The sequence below is a fragment of the Pundamilia nyererei genome, unplaced genomic scaffold (assembly GCF_000239375.1).
Source record: "Pundamilia nyererei isolate P.nyererei 1_Seehausen unplaced genomic scaffold, PunNye1.0 scaffold00037, whole genome shotgun sequence".
Classification (NCBI taxonomy): Eukaryota; Metazoa; Chordata; class Actinopteri; order Cichliformes; family Cichlidae; genus Pundamilia; species Pundamilia nyererei.
The window spans coordinates 3,374,796-3,394,131 of record NW_005187438.1 but is presented as its reverse complement, the minus strand read 5'-3'; the positions used below and the strand labels follow the sequence as shown (position 1 = coordinate 3,394,131).

Below are 19,336 nucleotides of genomic sequence, written 5' to 3'. Positions count from 1 at the left end.
TCTTGCTTTGTCTTTATTTACTATCCCTTCCCTCCAGGAGAAAGAGGCTGGTTGTGCATGTACACCCAAACTCTGTCCTTCCTGGCAGATAGAGTGCAGTAAAATTATATTATAACCCCTTATAAACAATCATGGCCTCATACACTCAGATTTGGGTACTTAACTGAGCTTAAAACAAGCTCAGTCTGCTTGGATATCTGCCTGATCAGCTCAGCAGCCTGTTACCTCCCCACAGTAGTAACTTGCAGGGTTCATACCCCTTCTGTACCCCTCTGAGAGCATTATGAAGAAGGGCTTTATGGGTGTGCAACAGTGTGGGTGCAGTCTGTCCCCTGTCCCTCATTAGCCAGTCCTTTGTTACAGTAAGCCATACCGCGCGGATCCCAGATGCAGCATGTCCAGATTAGATCTTACACCCGCCAGGAGTCTTGAAAAGCTACCCCTGAATCGAGCCTAATCCTCCTGCAAGACTTTCTCTTTTTTTCTGGCTCTCTGCACCACACACAGACACAAAAACACACACATTCACAGTCACAGATACATAATGGGTAACACGCACACATACACACACACCAATTGGAGACTTCAAAATTACTTATTGTAGTTTTTGGAGCCTGGTCGGTGCCTTGTGTCTTTAATCCCCATCCAGAGATCCTGTCAGCTGCGCACAGACCACAGGCCTTTTCTCCTTTGTTATACAAATAAGAGCTGCATATAATCATCTAATAAATCCGAGACTCCAAGATTTGAGTGGATTAAAATGAAGCAGCAATTCGTTTCCATTGTGTTGTGTCCCTTAGAAATATAAACATCTGATATGAGTTTAACAACTGACGAAACACAACTTTGGCTGTTAGATTTTGAGGATATTTCTGTTGTAAGAGCTAGCTTATTCCTTTACAAGTAAAAGAACAGGACGAGCTCCAGCTTGTTTTAGGCTATCCAAATCCAGAAATCCAAACTGGACTTGATCTGCTCTGGTCTGGTGTATAAGCATGTCACTAATGTGATTTCATCTTAAAGACTCATAAGTGGTCTTTAAAAATCCCACACTAGTCCCTAAAACGCTTGGTTGTTTCTTCATCTATGCCTTTATTTCACCACAGCTGCAGTCTTTAAGTTGTCTTTGGCCTTACAAGTGATGTTGTGTGACACCACAAGGCCATTTGTAGAATTATCAGCAGGGGAGACTCCAGTACCTAATTTTCACCAGTATGGTGCCACTGCCAATGGTGAGCCAGTTTTTGTCCTTTTAGAACACCGCAGCATTTCAGGAATGTGTAGAGCTGAGCATTATGTAGCAGAGACTGGGCTTAACGCCGCTCACAGTTGTCAAAATAACAGCAAAGCTCTTGCTTTAGTCGTAACATCTTGTGCCAGTCTTCTCAGCAACACAACACCAGCACTAGATCCAGTTTTGGTGCTTTTTGAGAACCAGCCCAAGATGGCATTAGATGATTAGATTAGATGGTACTCTGCAAACATGCAAAGCTATAGACGACTACAGCTGTCAAAATCTGTCAAAATACAATCCAGAGTGAACTCTGACACTAACATGTCACAAGTGTGCCACAACAATGCAGAGTTATTATTTATTTATTTATTTTTAGAGGATATGACTGTGGAAAGATCTTTGAACCAAACATTTCAAACTCTATAGAAGTCATAGCAGTTTTCATGGGTGGATAACCAAAATGGACAAAATATACTTACTCATTAGTTTCATGGTACCAATTTTAGGACTAGCCTTTTGTTTTGTTTCAGAACGGGTTTTAGATTTAGAAGCAACAACACCAGACTGGTTAAAAATATGACCAGAACTAGTCTTTTTTTCTGTGTAATGGATGGATGCATGGAGTTCATGAATGGGCAACAACTCTGCAAGTCCAAACTGCAGTGTGTTGGGTTTAGGCAGCAACAAGGGCAGTGACCAGCAACAATCAGTAAACCCTCTGTCTGATGGTCAGTTTTTCACAGTGCCACCCTCCACACCCACTGATAGAATTTCACAACCATCCGTGACTGGCCTCAGGTTGTTTCTCTCAGCTGGTCCAGGCTCGGGTTGTTGTTACTGCTTTTCTTGGGTTGACAGCATTGGACAATTTACACATTTGTGTTGTCTCATAAATTTCTTCAAAGTATTTTCGTGGTTGGTGTTAAAGAGCTGTTTTATTATGTGTTTGAACATGGGCAGCGCCCCATTAACCTGTTGCAGCTCTTCTCTGTTTAATAAACTGAATACTTTTGGTTTTTTGGCTGTCTGAAAGACACGATAAGGTTGACAGTTTTTCAGATTTCATGACATTTTATGAAGTTTATTTAGTGTTTTTTATTTAAAGTTAATGACATTTATTTTATTTCACTTTCTTTATAAACTAACAAAAACATAGGCTGTGAGCTACACAAAAGCCTGAGAAAGACTTGAGTCTTTAAGGCCTTGTAGCATTAATGTTGTTTTTTTTTGTAGTATTAGACTGCAAAGGTTTGAGCTAAGTGTATTTTATACAGTTAAGTTACAACTACACAAACATGGAAAACACTGAATTAGTTTTTTTTTTCTGAATAGATTTTTTCTTTGGTTGGCCGCCCAATGAATGTTGCCATGAAATGTCTCTGTAGACACAGTCCTTGCAGCAATTATGGTAATTCACTAATATGCCCTGAATTATCCCAGAAGCTGTGAATATTTCAGCCTACAATCCAATTTCCCCTAATAATAAAAAAAAAAAAAACCCAAAGCCAAATCCACAACTCAGTACTTTTTAAAGTTTTTACTACTCCTGTGTCAAACTTTTATATCCATATAAAAAGTTGTACCTATTATGGTCTTCCTTATTTTCTGTCAAATATTTGATTATAATGCTGCACGCTCATATTGAAGATAACCAAAATTTCAAATGCTGAGTTAGGTGTATGTGCAAATAATCTCTGTGAGACAGTAAACACTCATTTTGAGGAGGCCGTTTATTATACTCTTGGCTCTGCATGAAGACAATAAAGGCAGATATTCTCTGTGGTCGAGTCAGTCACACAGCTCTGGGCGTGACCTTAGAAACCCCACCCACCTACCGTTAAGACGTTTTGTTTGCAAGTGGGAGACAGTCAAACAAAAGTTTGATAAAAGGGAGAGGAACTAAAACAGCTTGCACTGAGGTTCACGGTAAGTATTTATAACTGTAACTATAAATCATGTAAAGCTACTTGAACTGAGTTCAATAAAAACATTTAGCTAGAAATTTGCATATCAGATCCCTTTTAAGTCCAATGTGAAGAAAATGATGATTTTTAACATCAAAGAAAGTCAAAGGAAATGATAAACAAACAGTTTTCATAGCTCAAGATGCAAAAAAGTGCTAGAAAGATGAAGTTGATTTTATTTCAGCTTTATTTGATAGACACAGTTTAGAAAGGATAGAAAGGTGAGGGCAGAGATGCGGTAAAGGGCCGTAGGTCTGATTCGAACCTGGGCTGGCCACTCTCAGTCGTATGGCATGTGGTTGCCTGCTCCACGCAATGAGCTAAACCAGCACCAAGACAATTAATTAATTAATTAATTTTTGGACCATCCATGTAGAAATTGTTTGCAAAAAACAAACTAACATCCAAAACAAAAAGAAAACAAAAAAAAGCAAAGCAAGTGCTGATCAAAATGAACAGGATGGGAAAGAAAGCATGTAAAAGGACACTGTTGTAATTATTAAGATGTATGAAAGTTGCCATGTATACTTAATAATATCCTTAAACATGACATCCTATTTTTACACTCACATTCACCGATTTCAACTCAACTGCTAAACTCTGCAAAAGTTGAAAAAATAAAGTAACTTCCTGAGGCTGGAAAAGAGAATCTGTTACCATAACTGCACAAAAACACACAAAGAGAACAATTATGTAGTTATTTAAACAGCTAAAATGGATTATTTCAGTGGAGGAATGCAGGGGCTGCACCAAAGCCTAGTAAAGGAGAGATAAGAATTATTCTTTTAACTGTGAATCATGCACGGCTGTAACACATGACCCCTTTAGGTCCAGTTTGTGGCAAATCATCACCTTCTGTGTGTGGTAACATTAAAAGACGTCAGGAGAAATGAGACGGACAGCCAGCGTCAAGCCTCAAATCAGCGCTAGTTGCTGTTCCTCTTGATCACGGACACACACAAACCATGAAATCACACTGAGAACACCCGTTTCCAGTGGATGGCATTGTTGTGGTCAGGTATATTGCCGGGGTAACGGCATAATATTTCTGTGTGGCGTGTCTGGTTCTTTCTGTTTGCTTGGCACCAAGCGTAATTCCCAGCCAACACAAATTCATTTTTCTTATCATGTGTTTTAGATTTACAGGAATTCAGATACATATGATGTGGTTTGAAACCCTATAACATCCTTAAATGCATTAATAGAGGTAAGAAGTCTTGTTTGCCTTGAGACACAAGCGGTACCTCATGACTTACCCCCCATGTGTGTAACACACTGTATGCATCTTTTACATAACCATTCTTGTAAGACTTAATCCTTGTTTTGGCTTCCTCAAGTCAAGTGTCTCAGCTGCCTGTGTTTGGCGACTTCTATTTCTGCTGTCTTTTCCATACAGCATACCACATGCTATATCGAGCCGAGTGAATGTGGTAACAAGATGCTCATAACCAAACGCGGAGAAGGAACATTCCACGACTGGGTTCCTGATGTTGTTTTCATGGTCGCTGCTGTCTCGGATGGCAAATATTCCTCAGAATCAAAATAGGCCTGTATTTACATTTTCTCTCTCATTCTAAACGACTTTACACACCACGCCGGCTGTTCACTGATATGCATTAGCTGTTGCTAGAAGTGAACTGCTAATTTGTCCAGTCATAATGCCTCACTCTGGAGACACGCCGGGCTATTAAAGATGGCACCACTTTGTTTAAAGCGCACTCATTGAACATCGGAATCCTGAAGTTGCTGTTAAAGCGGCACAAATGCTCCAGAGAGCGCTTGGATGAAAAATGTGATTAAATATTAAGTTGATGTTTGGGCCGTGCTCTCTTCCGGAGAGATTTACTAAAAGGTATGAGAGCTGAGGTCATCCCAGACATCTCACTGCTCCTAAAATAAAAGGCAGTTGCTGAGCCTCTGTGGAGCTTGAGAGGTGGAAGGATTTGAGAGGTGTTCCCTTGGGGACGTATGAAGGCGTTGGCTGTAGGGTTGCAGAGTTTGGAGTTGAGGGTCTAATTGAGAACAAATTGTTCTGGGCAAAGAGGCGGGGTATCGCTGTCATGCTCAAGGTTATTTGGGGGTTTTATGGAACGCAACTAATGTTGAAAAGCTCAAATGAAGTTAGTGGTTCTTGTACCAGTTGTGTCCCCTCGTGTCTGCAGACAGAGTTTAAAATACCAGGGTGTGCATGCAGAAGACGTCACAGGTGAAGGTAGATAACCTTCTGTGACATGTAAGACCTCAAATTTTGTTTTTGTGGGATTTGTTTTGTCTGCACGCCTTTATTTATTGTGCTAAAGGTGCCTCACAGATGTTCTCAATGACTTGCTACTTCCAAGACGTCGCGTGAAGTAATAATGGATTACGAGACTACCCGACAGTCCCTGGTTGAATTCCAGTCTAATCTGAGTGCATCTAATTCCCCTGCTGTCTTTCCCCACACTTTTCAGGAGGAAGCAGCTACAATGCTAACGCTGTAAAGTGATCTAAGAATCCCACAAACCTCTTGCTGCCCATTTCCTGGAATGAGTTGAAAGCTATATAATAACAGATGGGAAAGAGATCCATGCTTTTTGTTCAGTGTATAAATTAATTCTAAAGTTCATCTGATTATTTCAGCAGTCGGAGAAGTCAGATAAAAGGGAATTTTAGAAATGACACTTGCTCGCTCTGTTTCCTCAGGTTCTGTTTCTTTATTCATGGAATAGTAGCAACAGAAACACCACATTAAAAAGGTTTTCTAAAGACACCTGTTATACTTTCACACATCACCTCCTATTATTTCCTGTTGTAACAGTGGATGCTCTTATTAAAGATGGTCAGCACTTGTACTAGTAAACACTGAGCCTAAGGCTTAGGCTTAAGACTGCAGTAAACACTGTGATTCAGACAGGTTTTTTTCTTAGTCTTGGCTGTGTATGAACAATCCCTGAAAATCTTAAACTCTATTAACTTTATTCCGGTATCTGTCTTTTGGCTTTGGACAACAGCTGCTAACTCAGCCAGATTGTAGGCAAAATGTGGCCAGAAGCCTAACAGGGACATGCTGCAGATTAACGTTCGCTTTGTAGCTCTGCTTAACTGTATGGTTTCTGTTAAATAAGCAAATAAATAAAGGGGAAATATGCAGCAGTCACCGTGTGTTTGTGCAACTTCTGGTATTCTCTCCGACCACCGTGTGTGCCACCCAGGCATCAGCTCTTTGTAGTTGCCAGATGAGCTGCAGGCATGTAAAGGTGGGTGGATTATTATTAGTACATTTTTGTGGGTTATAGATTTCTCTGGACTATATATATTTCCTTATCTGCCTTAGGCCCACTTGCCTCCTTCCAAAGATGAAGTTGTTCATTTTTCCTGTCAGATAACTTGAAAAACTTTCAGAAACTTTAAATTTGAGAACATTTTTTCTTTCCTTTGACTTGTGTGCGCCTTTTGTTTTCTCCTTTTATTTGTTCTTATGATTTATTGATTGCCCTCGGCACGTGTTGGTGCATGCGCGAGTTGGCAAGCGCACAACTAAAAGTTTTAAGGGGGTTTGCTGTGGGAGAGAAGAGTGAGAGAGAGAGAGAGATGAAGGAGACTGGAAAGGAGGAGAATTCACTTCAGGCTGCCTGAAAGTGTGTGTGTGTCTGTGTGTGTGTGCATACTTCAAGGAGAGTTTTGTGTGGTAAGTGGGTGGGTGCGTCAGTTAGTCGGCCTGGGCTCTCTGCAGTGCGCTCAGCCGCTGTGCTCTCCTCTCGGCTGACTGGAAACATCATGTATCTCTTGGACGCTTATAGGAACAGCCTTGTTTCCCCAGACTGAGACCAGAACAGACCGAGGAAGAGAGACGCAGCAAAATGAGCTTTGCCAGAAACTTGAAGTAGAATATCCAGAAGACAAGAAGAGGTAACAGACACACAAACAGGGGCATTTTTTGAAGGCAGTTTTCATCTATTCGGTCTTGGCTATGCCATGCTGGCCCAGAGGAACGGGCTCCCTCCAGGCTGTAAGCCAGCTCACCTGAAGGATCACCCTGATCTACGGGATGTGGATGTGAAATCCCAGGGTTGTTGTTCTCTCTCTCCTTCCCCATCTTCCGGAGGATGCCCTTGGGCTCGACTAGCGGGTGTGGATGGCTGCTTGTCAGAGCCATACTGTCTTTGGTTCCAGCTTTTGGCCAGAGCCTACTGGGGCGAAGTGGAACTGGGGCTCACCAGTCCCAACCGCAACGTGTCCTGGGCTCGGCTTCGAGAAGCCTCCAGGAAGAACTGCGTCCGATCTCGGGTAAGGAGTGGGTGTGCATGTGCATGAGAGCATCCTGGAGAGCATCTTGGCAATTTGAGATTGTGAAGAGTGGAGCTGTGCTCGAGTTTTGAGGCGCTGGGGGATAACCAAACTCCCTAAAAAATGTGTTTAAGGCATATCTGGCAGAGGCATATAGGTTTACATAGGAAGCATCTGAGCGGGGAGGAGAGGTTAGGGGCAGCTACACTTTGTTGTACTGTCTGAGGAATTTTGTGTGCGTCATCCTGCTCCCCAACAGCAGGGTAGTCCTGTTTCACTGACCGATATCTCTGGTAATGTGAGTGTGTCTCTGTGTGTTTGGGTTAGGTTTCGTTTATTGTTATTGGTCCCTAGGGTAGATTCAGAATGACATTGTCAGGGGACAATATTGTTTTTGGTTCCATCTGCACCTCATATTTTCACGATTATTTTCTTAAATATAACCATGACAGCAGCCATTCTTTATTTTCTGTGGAGTGGGCTAAACCTTAGTGGAATGAAGTCAACCGTTGCGCTGCCAAATTAGGGAATTAAAGGCATATTTTCCTATGATAGAGTGAATAAGGATTACTAATGTTAGAGCCTGTGGGGAGAGAAGTTTGGAAAGAAAACGAAGACAGTATGAAAGCTGCAGAGTGTGACTCACACACTTTTTTTAAGAAAAGGAAGGAAAACTGAGTCCACAAGTAATGCCATTTAGATTTGGTCAAACTGCATATACATAAAGAAGCGGGAACAGGTTTGGAAATGTACTTTGATGTCTGTGTTGCCATATGGTACCAGAGCCTGCAGCAAGCCCTCAGCGTGCACATAATGGTGAGTGTTTTGATGAACAGATTGCATGCCTAATTGATTAGTATTTATCAGGTAATTGTGAGCTTGTTTAGAAAAGATTTATAGCATTATACATTTCAAATATCTAGACAGTAATAGTTTCCCTTCTATCCTGCTTCTCTTTTTTCTATAATTCAGTAGTAAGAAAAATAAAGCTTTGCCATAGGCATTTAAGCCTAATAGCTCAACTATTGCATAATGCGAATTTAAATTTTAAACACGAAATCAAAACAAACAGCTGAGTTGCACTGCGTCAGCTCTTTTCCCTCTTCTCCTCTGGTTACATTATGGACTGTGGCTTACATCCAGCTCCACACCACTGGATATTGGTGGTGATTTCACCAGTCATACCATTAGGCCCACACCCATCCCACTCTCTGGAGGTTTCTACATGTGCTGCTCCCAGGCAGACAGGCAGGAGAGAGGAAAGAGGAACCAGAGAAACAATGTCTTTGTTTTGGATCCATACCTAAGCCGTATTTTGGTAGGAGAAGAGCCTGTGGAGAGATCTGGGTTGAGGCTGAAACTCTTGGCAGGCTCCCGCATCCTGGAACGACTATGGTAGTGTTAGCAGTAACCGCTAACGCACGCCCTGTGGTGCAGTGGTTCAGCTCCATCGTTACTTTGGTGATGGATGTGACAGGAGTCTCGCTGCTCAGACAGCACCAGGAAAGATCGCTTATGCCGTCATACTGAGTCGCTGTGATTGAGACGATAAAATATTTCCTATTGCTTGAACAAGGTGCAATGTTAGTACTGTTGTAAAGGTTACAAAAATAGTTTGAAAATTTACTTTGGACTAAGCAAAAGATCATTACTTGTGATTTAATGCTTCGTAGTTGATTTTAACACACCAAGCATTGGAAGAGAAGCTCATTTGTACTCTTTTACTCAAAAGTGCGGCTATTTCCTCCTCCATCAGTACTTTATTAATGGTATTGTGGGAAAATTTGAAAGATGAAAGGCTGATCGCTCATGGTGTTCAGCTCTTTCCCTGTGTCCTGTCTCATCATGAGGAGACAGAGCAACAGAGTTGCACCCACTCCGGGTGTCTGCATCTCTTTCAGTGGAAGGATGAGGAGAATGATGGACCTCCATCTCCTTTGTTTTTTTTTTTGATGGAGGCAGTCTTCAATCAGTCTAACACCTAAATCCAGTCTGCTGCTCGTATTAGATGAGAAATAAATTACTTCACCCCTCCAGTATGTTGTGGTACTTTTTGCCACCAAATCTTCTTCAGTCCTCAATGGTTATTTTGCTATGTGGGCATGTAAATAAAGTTTTTCTACAGCTGTACATCCAAGAATTCTTACAAAAACTCTTGCATCAGACGAAATGATTTTATATCAGATAGACTTCTCTTGTAGATTAGAAATAACATTAGAAGTTCCAGCAATGTTGCAGCATGAACAGATGGCAGTAAGATAATTAAGCCTTATTTCCTTCCTGTAATGTGGCTATTCATTATGAACACAGTATCGATTCAGCCAAACACCGTGTGATATACTTAGTCGCTACTTTGGTTTCAATTGAGTCGAAATTGGAAAACAAGTAAATACTACTCAAATTTTCCCAGTAATATTCTCAGTGCTCCAAAAACTTAGTTTCACTTAATAGTCCAAAAGTTTAGGAATGGTTAAGGAATCGCAACAGATTACAAATTATTGAGTAATTAACTAATAATAACAATGATACTAACTAATAATGCACTATTAAAGCTAATAATGTTTAATAGTTTTTAGGACTTTGCTGTATGTTATGTTCATCTATATACATGCATATCTCCTTTTTTTCCATATAATGCTCTTGAAAAATGTATTGGCTCACAAACCGATCACATTTCATCAACATGCAACCCTAGATCTATAAGCCCAGATATGAACAACCACACAGCCTTTCTGCACATACACAGTTTTAATTTTCATCTTCAGAAAATGAGCATGGTGTGGAGTCAGTGACGCACTGTGTTATCATCTCGGCTACACTTTCTTTTTCCCCCCCTTATACAACGATTAAAGTGAGAGTTTTGCAGCTCATGTGCCACATGTGTTGTGTTACGTAGGCATAACTGTAATGTTACGCAACATGAGAGCTGCCAGCATTTAAAAAGGTTGTTTTGGGGTTTTTTTTTATCTTGTGCTAGTCACAGTTGGTATGTAGAAGATAAGTCTGTCATCACGCAAGTATGTCAAATAGCCCTGCAAAGCCCTGAATGTGCAATAACTGAAGCCATATGTACTGTATGGCTGTGTGGAGGTTGAGGAAGCAGAAAAAGGCTTAAATGACAGTCCTGATTATTTTGACAGATACTGTGATCTCTGACATTAACCACAACCCAAGAACAAAATCTTTTTACTGTTTTTAGTCAGAATTTCAACTGTTTTAAACAAAAACATGTGCCCGAAATGAGGTCTTAATCAACAGCTTTCAGAGAGTTTGATGAATTTCTCACCATTTTGGCAGATCGTATTGATAATTTTATATTTGAGACATTTTGAGCTGGAGTGCAAAATGTCAGTGAAGTCAAAGTTTAGAAAAGTCCATAAAACAAAACCAAAATAATCCCCTTACGAGCTTCAGGTGCTTTGGTGGAAGTAATCATAAAAATATGTAGCTGTTTGACTTCCCACAGATGTTATATTACAGATTTACTGAATGTTAATCATCCACTGCGATGGTGTTAATCTTCCAAAGTGTTTGTGATGAGAGGAACAAAGAAAGATATTCAACAGCTCTTTTTTCAGGTGGCAGTTATTTATGAAGTATTACTTAACATGAAAACACACTGAACTAACAGTGAACCCTCTTGTTGACTCTATCTTCCTGTTTCTGAAACCACAAAATGACCCGGTGTTATTCAGCTGGAACAACCTGCTCCTCTGTGATACCTGTGAAGAATCGCCAACAAGGGATTTCTCGTGTTTTTACATCAAGTTGATGAATAAGATCTGTGCATAGCCATGGGCAGTTTTTTTTAAAAGTAAAAACACACTTCTCTTTGTTTGACCAAAAACCACTTTGCTTTACACAATTATCAGGGGTGTTGTTAGCGGAGTGAGTGCTCTTTTATGTGGCTCTTAGTTTGTTCTGACTCTGAAATAGCAGATTTCATATCTGATAATGCAGAACAACATCTGCAGCAGGGATTTTCACTCATTTTTAGGGGTGAGGTTATGATCAATTATGCAATTTTTTTGTTTAGTTTTCATGTTAAAAACAAATTCTCAGTCAAGCTATACTTACAATCTTAGACATTTAAAGGGAACCTATTATCCTAATTCGTGCCTGTTTTTATTTTTGCACTCTACTAGTCTAGTTTTCTACTAGTCTAGTTTTCTATTAGTGGTGCATCCCCTCAGCTCATTAACTGTTTGAAATAAGCTGTTTTAGTTCCTCTTCCTTTAAGCCACCTTTGTAGTGATTGGCTGGAATGAGTAAACAGCTCATTAACGACCTCGGAAAAAAGCGAAACCAGTGGTGCTGACGTCAGCTACCGAGCAAATTCCTATTTTAAGAAGAAAGTGAAACCATATCATTAACCTAACACTAGAAAATTAGTTTGTAAAACGTCAAGCTAATGTTTTAAAGACCTCCTTTCTAGTATTTATGTCCGGCTTCCACCTGCACTTTCTGTTCTGAAGATAAACACTCAAGTTCCTGTTTGTTTTTCCTCTTTTCAGGCCAAGCAGAAGGATGGGCGGGATCAGAGCGAGGCGTCAGCCGCCGCTTCTCCCGGAGTGGACGACGAGCCTTTTTCCTGGCCGGGGCCCAAGACGCTTCGCCTGCGCCGGACATCCCAGGGCTTCGGCTTCACACTGCGACACTTTATCGTCTACCCGCCTGAGTCTGCCGTCCACAACTCACTAAAGGTCAATGAATATCTCTGACCTCTCTGGTGACATTAATATATTAAAAAAAAAACTCCCAATACAACCAACTGAAGAAGGATCTCACTTAATTTAAAATAAAGATGCCTCCATAAAAGGTTATTGGTTGATCAAACTTGGGGATCTGATATCAGGCCTTTGGTATTTTTGAGGCATGTTAAACTTGGTTTCATATATAAACATTCAGGAGATCTTTTAGACTTTTTTTTAGCCTCTGTTATACTGCATCCACATTTTATTGGACAATATTGATATTAAATACATTTTTAAAGTTTTATACTTGGAGGAAATTCAACTTCAGTGTTTTCATCCTTTTATTAGTCTTTTTTTAATCTTTCTTTTACGTTAAATAGCTTTATGGTAGCCACACTGATTAGTGATCATCAAATTTGCGTGAGAGTAGAAAAATACATAATCCCAGTTCTTTTAACTGCCAAGAAAAAGCAGCTGGGTTTGTTTTAACACAGTCATATATGCAAATGATAGCACATTCTCTTTAAATTCAAAAGTTTTACATATTAGTAGATAAGAAAAAAATATGTGATTCCTAGCAAATCTTAAATTTATGGTATTACAACATCAGAAGAACAACATTACAGGATGTATCACACCCTGCCAAGCCAAAATGCAGTTTTATGTGGAAGGTGCAATAAGTAGCTGCCGGGTGTATTCAGGTGTGTAAACACAGTGCTGAGAGAGAAAGACATCTTAAAAACTAATTTTAAAGAATTAACCTTTGCTGCTCACCAACCTGGGCAGGCTTCTGAGGCCATTTCCATATAATTTGAAGTCCATCATTCTATAGAGAGAAACCTACAGATGTAGGATAGAAATTCAACATTTAATACAGTTAGCAAATTTTCCCAAGATTGGACGTCCCGATATATTCACCCCAATGCTCAGAGAAACTACAAAAAACCCTAAAGCTGCATGTCAGACTCTGTAGGGCTCACTTTGGACAGCACACTGAACAAGTATGGATTGTTTGGAAGTGGCCAGAAGAAAACCTCTTCTCTCTAAAGAGAACATGGCACAGCTTAGGTTTGCAAATTTGCTTCTGTGGAGACCACAAGACCTCTTGAACAATGTGGAGACAGAGCTCCGCGTTTGGGGAAAACCAACAGCAACATATCAACACAAATGCTTCATACCAACTGTCAAGCACAGAGGTGGAGAGGTGATGATTTAAGCTTGTTTTGCAGCCACAGGACCTGGATACTATTAAAAACTCCATGAAGCCCAACTCAGGTCATATTAAAAGATTCTCCCAAGTCTTTTTTTAACTGGCACAGATAAAAAATGTCATATTTTCCCTCCAAAACGTCTGCTCTGGCCTTCTCCAAAATATAGATTAAGGGTTAAAGTTAGAGGTGCCAAATACGATGACTTAAACCTCAGAGGGCTAATCTTGTTCTTTTTAAAAAAAATAATCAAATTCATAAAAATGTAACACTTTTGTTATTCTCCTGAAAGTTGTTGATTATTTTCTTTATCCAAGCCATAAAAGTGTTCCAACTGTGTTAAGAGGAAAACATTTATTGGATTTATAAATGTAACGACAGTGTCTAAAATAAAAATGTGAAAAACAGTGTGCAGAAATGGCATGCTAAAAATAAAGCACATATCTTTCATACCAACTTTTGCCACTTTTAAAGTGTGGACAAAAGTCAAAGAGCTGCTTGGAATTAGTTTGCAGTTCGGCATCTGCTTTTGTAAGAGCGTTATGGAAAACTGGAAGCTCCGCCATCACAGACACCAACCTCACTGTGTTTTAGTTAAACTCTAATGTTAATATTCCTGTGTAGTGTTAGTTATGTTCAACAGCAGGGGTTTTAGCCATGCCTCACTTCTTTGATCCCACCTAGGAACTCTGCCAGCCATCCTCTAGATAACATCAGGACCAATCTGCCCTTTGGTATTAATCCAGTCGTTGCAGTGCTTCCGGCTCTGAATGGGCACAGACTAACATGGGGTAAAGGGCTCTGGCTGCACACGATAGGTCTCCTTTAATGGGAAAATGCGCCAATGTTTTTAGTCAGTTCACTCAAAGCTTATCATAGCATGCCTCTTATTAGTTTTTGTAAGTGATAATTCTGGATAAGTTGCGTTTACTTTCCTCTGAAGTCTATTTTGACAACCTCTTGTTTTTGCACAGAAGGATTTCCTACAAAGTCAGCATAGCATGTTCTGTTTATAGCTTTTGGCTTCGGTTCTGCATGTTGAAAGAGAAACTGTGGCACGACAGTTAGGATTTTCAGACTTTTATGAAACCAGAGAGATAGACAGATTCTCCCAGAGGTCTTCTTGGGTATCACAGTGTTGTTTCGGGCACTTTCAAGTCCAGTCTGGGTCTACTTGTTTTTTCTGTGATCTTGCTGTAACATTTTCAATATGGAGCTGGCATTAGAAAGAAAACTCGAGGCACTAATGTCGTCTCCCACACTTGGCAATTAGCACTTTTCTCTCTGTTCTTTTAGTTATGTCGGTGTAAAGAATTACAAGCTGTTTCGCAAGATTTCTCTTCCTTTTAGCTCAGTGCATAAGCATTCAGATTGAAACATTACATTTGACCATAACGAGCTCTTCTATTACATAACCTCAGCCGACAAGAGGACAGTTAAAAAGGAGCTCATGCCTGTACATCCATCACTTCTTCTCATTGTAATTACTTTTAGAGTCTTGGATTCGAGTTCTTGACTAATCGCAATGTGAGGATATTGGAGTTAGTTTGAAGAGGGTCAGGCCGTCTTAAGCAAAGCCTTGGGAGAGCAGGGTGACTTAGAGGGTACATGCAGAACATGTGTGTCACAGAGCGGAGGTGGATTAAAGCAGAAGTGTGTGGGCTCTGAAGGAAATAACAGTTTTATGTGTTAAATAAGTGGAAAAACACAAGCATGGCTATGAAATGTGTTTCCTTTAGTCTAAACTGTTTAAGAGATTGTTGTTGTAATCTTCACTTTCATTGGCAATCACTGTAGTCCCTCACCTAAAACTTCAGAAAAGGAAATGCTTCGACCGTGCACACAGCGTAAGACGTACCTGCACGCTTACTTTGGTTTCTCAGCTCTTGAGTGTATCATAGTAAGATTTGCCAGCGTTTTTGTGCTTCACAAGTAGTTCATTTTTGTTACTTTCATTTTTGGAAACGTTTGTGAGTAAACATGGGGTGTGGTGATACGTTGAAGTTTTCCGAGCACCTGCTATAAGTCCAACAACCACAGTTTGATGCTACACTTGCGTTCCCCACAACCCACATGATGTCTGTGTACACATTTAGCATCACAGAACAAAAACAAAAAGGCACCATCGTATGGTGGTATTCAGCTCTGTGCTTCATTACACAAAACTGTATTTATAAGCTGAATTCTCACGAAAGCATATTAGCATATTAGATATAGGCTAATATTTAGCATAGGATGGGTATTGATGATTGACATGAGAAATGATCTGCATTTGTGTTTACAGAGTCTTTCTTGGCTTCTCCGAATGAAATGCAGTGGATATATATGCCAATATAAAAGAATATTAAGAAATAATCAACAGAGGAAAATGCTGATGCTTATTTTCTCTTTTTTCTTTCCTCTACCAGGATGAAGAAAATGGCAGCAGAGGTAAGTCAGAGAGTATATTATCAAATTCTGCATGCATTAGATGTGCACTGTGAGCTGGACCTCAGGTGTTGCATGAGGGAGATGCACACAAACCATTTCCTTGCAGCTCTCCATCACAAGCCCCCTTGAATGATTATCTAATTAGGATTGACAGTCCATTACTCTAATGTGTTCTTGCTTTGCGTGGATAGAATTAATGCATTTTCAAGTCTTTGTTAGAGCATCACATTAACACTAGGAGTTGAATCTCATTGAGTGCCTTATAAAAGCACAGTTTTCACCCAGGAGTGGTTGTAAAACATTTAGAAAAACAACACGTTAAAGGCGAAGGTGTCTTTCCTGCACGCTGTGTGGCAGTAGGGTGGCTTTGTGCTGCACTTTTGCATTTCAAGCCCTCACTCTTTAGAGGGGCAGTCAGAGCTGCATGTGCCGTTGGCTTGGCAAGGCCTCAGCATTCCTTGGAGCATCCGGCTTGTCATTCCAGTCCCTCAGTATGCTGCTCACGTCTGCAGCCCAGCATGAATGCAGGAGGGTCGCTCTGCTGCTCTTCATCAAAAGCCTTCCTAAGCAGGCCTTGTCTGTATATAGAAACACAATGCTTGTTTACATGGACTCCTATTGTTACACACAGACAGGACAGCTACAGCGCACTCTTAAAGAAATAATCCAACACATTTTTATTGCTGCACATATCTGTGTTTTTCTAAGACATCAGTTTATTTAGTCTTCTGTATTTACTCATCTAAGATTTCCTTTTAAAAACAAAGTTGTGTATTTTTAAACTGAAGTAAACATGGAAATTTGAGAAGATAACCACAATTAGATGTTTGTTTAGCTTGCAGTGACCCTAAAGCCTTGCCAGACGTGTTTCAGTAAACCATTAAGGCATGAGCGGAAAGAGAAAGTGAAAAATCCAGGGTTAGGCTTTTTATAAATATGACTCTTAAATGCCTCTCAGTGGGAAATTGTGAGATTCCTGCAAGCGACCTTCATCATCTCTCTTTGCCCGTGGTGTCACATTCCTCATGCTACCCCCTCCCTACCCAGTTTAACCACTACATGCTTATCCATCCTCATTTAAAGCAGGCTTCCAAGTATTTAACACGCACGTGGGGTCTTCGCTTTGGCAAAAGGAAACCCCTTAGGGAGTAAGTGTCTGCACATTCTTTGCATGGCAGTATTATAGTTTATGAACTTTAATTTCTTTGTGTGGATTTAGCTCAAGTGCGTTAGAGCAATTCCTGTTAAAACTCACTAGATGAAGAATAATGATTCTGGTCTTGAGAGCCTCTCTCCTGCTGAGCAGGAAGCCTCTTAGCTCCTCATACTAAATTCCTTTTTGTGTCTCAGAGGGCAGTGTTGATGATGCTGAAGGGTCCTAGATGTATGAAATCAGGGACATCAGGGACCTCCCTGTGAGGCCTCTACAATAAGCACATAATGACTTATAAAATATTGATGTTGTGGGTTCTTAGACTGTAGTTACATACTTAAAGGCAATTTCTTCTTCTTCTTCTTATTACTATTATTACCAGTTGTAGGAATAGTAGTAGAAATTGCCTATTATGTGTTTCTATCCGAGGTCTGACATTGATTTGATGAACAGCAATCATTGTAATGCACCAGTCTGAAAGTGTTTTTTGAAGCTGCCGCATGCTTGTGTTTGTTTGTGGATTTGATTTTTTGTTGACGTGTTTAAACACTTCTCGCTATCGTGACAGACAGAGCAGCCTTTGATGGTCCTGTTTTAGAGCCAGTAAGAAGCTGAATAAGATGAAAGAAGCAAAGGTAAAACGCTTTTAAGCTGACTGAGAAATTGCTTCTCGACATGGAGCTAGATATTTGAATGATAAAAGCTGACTGTGTTCAAATGGTGGAGGAGACCGGCAGTTAATTATAGGGTTGGTTATGTGTGTCACCAGATACTCTATGTTGAGGCAAGACACTGAACACTATACTGGTGTGGACAACAGGACTCAAATTTATTGTAACGACTTCCTCTCAAATTCAGAGTTGTTGGGACTGTTTGTATCAGAAGCTTGTTTAAATTTTACACGTGGGTGGGAAAAAAAAGTCATTTAGCAAAAACTAGGCTTTAAAAATTATGTTAAATTCTAACTTTAGTTAGTTTCGTAATAAGCTGTAATGTTGAATGTCTACACTAGTCTAGTTTTTTTGCTAATAACAGTCTCCCCATCAGGATGTCTGTGGAGTCTCAAAATGTAAGGTCTTATTAGTCTACAATTGAATATTACTGTTTGGATAAAAAAATATTTAAAATGCCACAGACTTTGCTATGACGCTAAATACTGTACTGATAAATTAGATTTCTTGCATTTCTCAGTCTTTGTAAAGAACTGGTCTGGTAAACCATCTCCAATTGAGTTTTATAATGAACAGTTAGCCCCCAGTTAGTCTCTTGTCCCACAGATGTACTCCATCTGCAACTAAATGTCCTTTTACGTCCCAGTCACATAGGCCTAGAAACTGGTTAATGCAGTGGTTCCCAACCTTTTGGAGCCACAGCACATATTTCACATTAGAAAAATTACCAAACAAAAATGTCACAAAAAGCATATTGATAATTTTACCCACGCACCAGACAGCGGTACCTTTTTGAGCTTTTTTCTGACCACTACTCATGCTAGGGCCTTCATCTGGGTGGGAATTTTCTCCAGGGCCCAGGCCAGGGTGCTGTGTCATCTCATAAAAGCATGACTATTATGTAATTTCTTCTTCCTCTTCTTCTGTGTTACTGGCAGTTGACAACCCATTTAATTAGAGCAGGTAGTTGTACTGCCCTCTAGTGGAAGGCAATATAATTGTTATGCCCGTTACTCTCGCCAATCGCTTAGAATACGAATCAGGTGGAACCAGATACTCTTCCATGGCACACTTGATCATTTCTCGCAGCACTCACAGCAATGTTTTCAACAGGGTCCAGGAAGCATCCAGATTATACATTTTTCCCTAGCGACCAGGTTGTCACCAACCAGTCTGTAGGCTTGTGGGATTAAAACTGCTCTTATAAAAATAACAAACGATCTTCTTATGGCAGCTGATTCTGGTCTCCTCTCCATCCTTATTCTCCTTGAGTGCAGCCTTTGACATCATATCTCATCCCATTCTTCTTAGCAGATTAGCTTCTCTTGGTCTCTCTCATACTCCATTAGCCTGGTTTAAATCATACCTGTCTGACCGCACTCAGTTCATTCAATTAAAACCCTTCACTTCTCAGCCTTCTCCTTTGTCTACTGGGGTGCCCCAGGGATCTGTCCTCGGGCCCCTCCTTTTCATGATTTACCTTCTTCCACTCGGACACATTTTTTGTAAATATAACATTCAGTTCCACTGCTATGCCGATGACACCCAGCTTTACCTCTCTACCAAACCCGATTCTACTCTTCCTCCACCCTCCCTCACCCTCTGCTTAGCTGAACTCAATTCCTGGTTCTCCTCCAACTTCCTTAAACTCAACAGCAATAAATCAGAACTTCTCCTGGTCGGCACTAAACGATTGCTATCCAGAATTAACGAATT

At 40.3% G+C, this 19,336-nt stretch overlaps 1 protein-coding gene across 5 annotated transcripts in view; it reads left to right on the top strand.

The window, feature by feature from the left end:
- arhgap21a (Rho GTPase activating protein 21a) overlaps positions 1-19,336 on the top strand; it is a 100,771-nt gene that overhangs the window by 37,980 nt on the left and 43,455 nt on the right. For 3 of the 5 annotated variants that reach the window (XM_013910174.1, XM_005730453.1, XM_013910173.1), the window contains exons 1-3: positions 6,885-7,464; positions 11,979-12,167; positions 15,775-15,796. In XM_013910174.1, coding sequence (XP_013765628.1) covers positions 7,153-7,464; positions 11,979-12,167; positions 15,775-15,796 — 523 coding nt within the window. In that variant the 5' untranslated portion in view covers positions 6,885-7,152. Of the gene's footprint in view, positions 1-6,884; positions 7,465-11,978; positions 12,168-15,774; positions 15,797-19,336 lie in introns of those variants that run through there. The other 2 variants (XM_013910176.1, XM_013910175.1) reach the window with 1 other exon arrangement.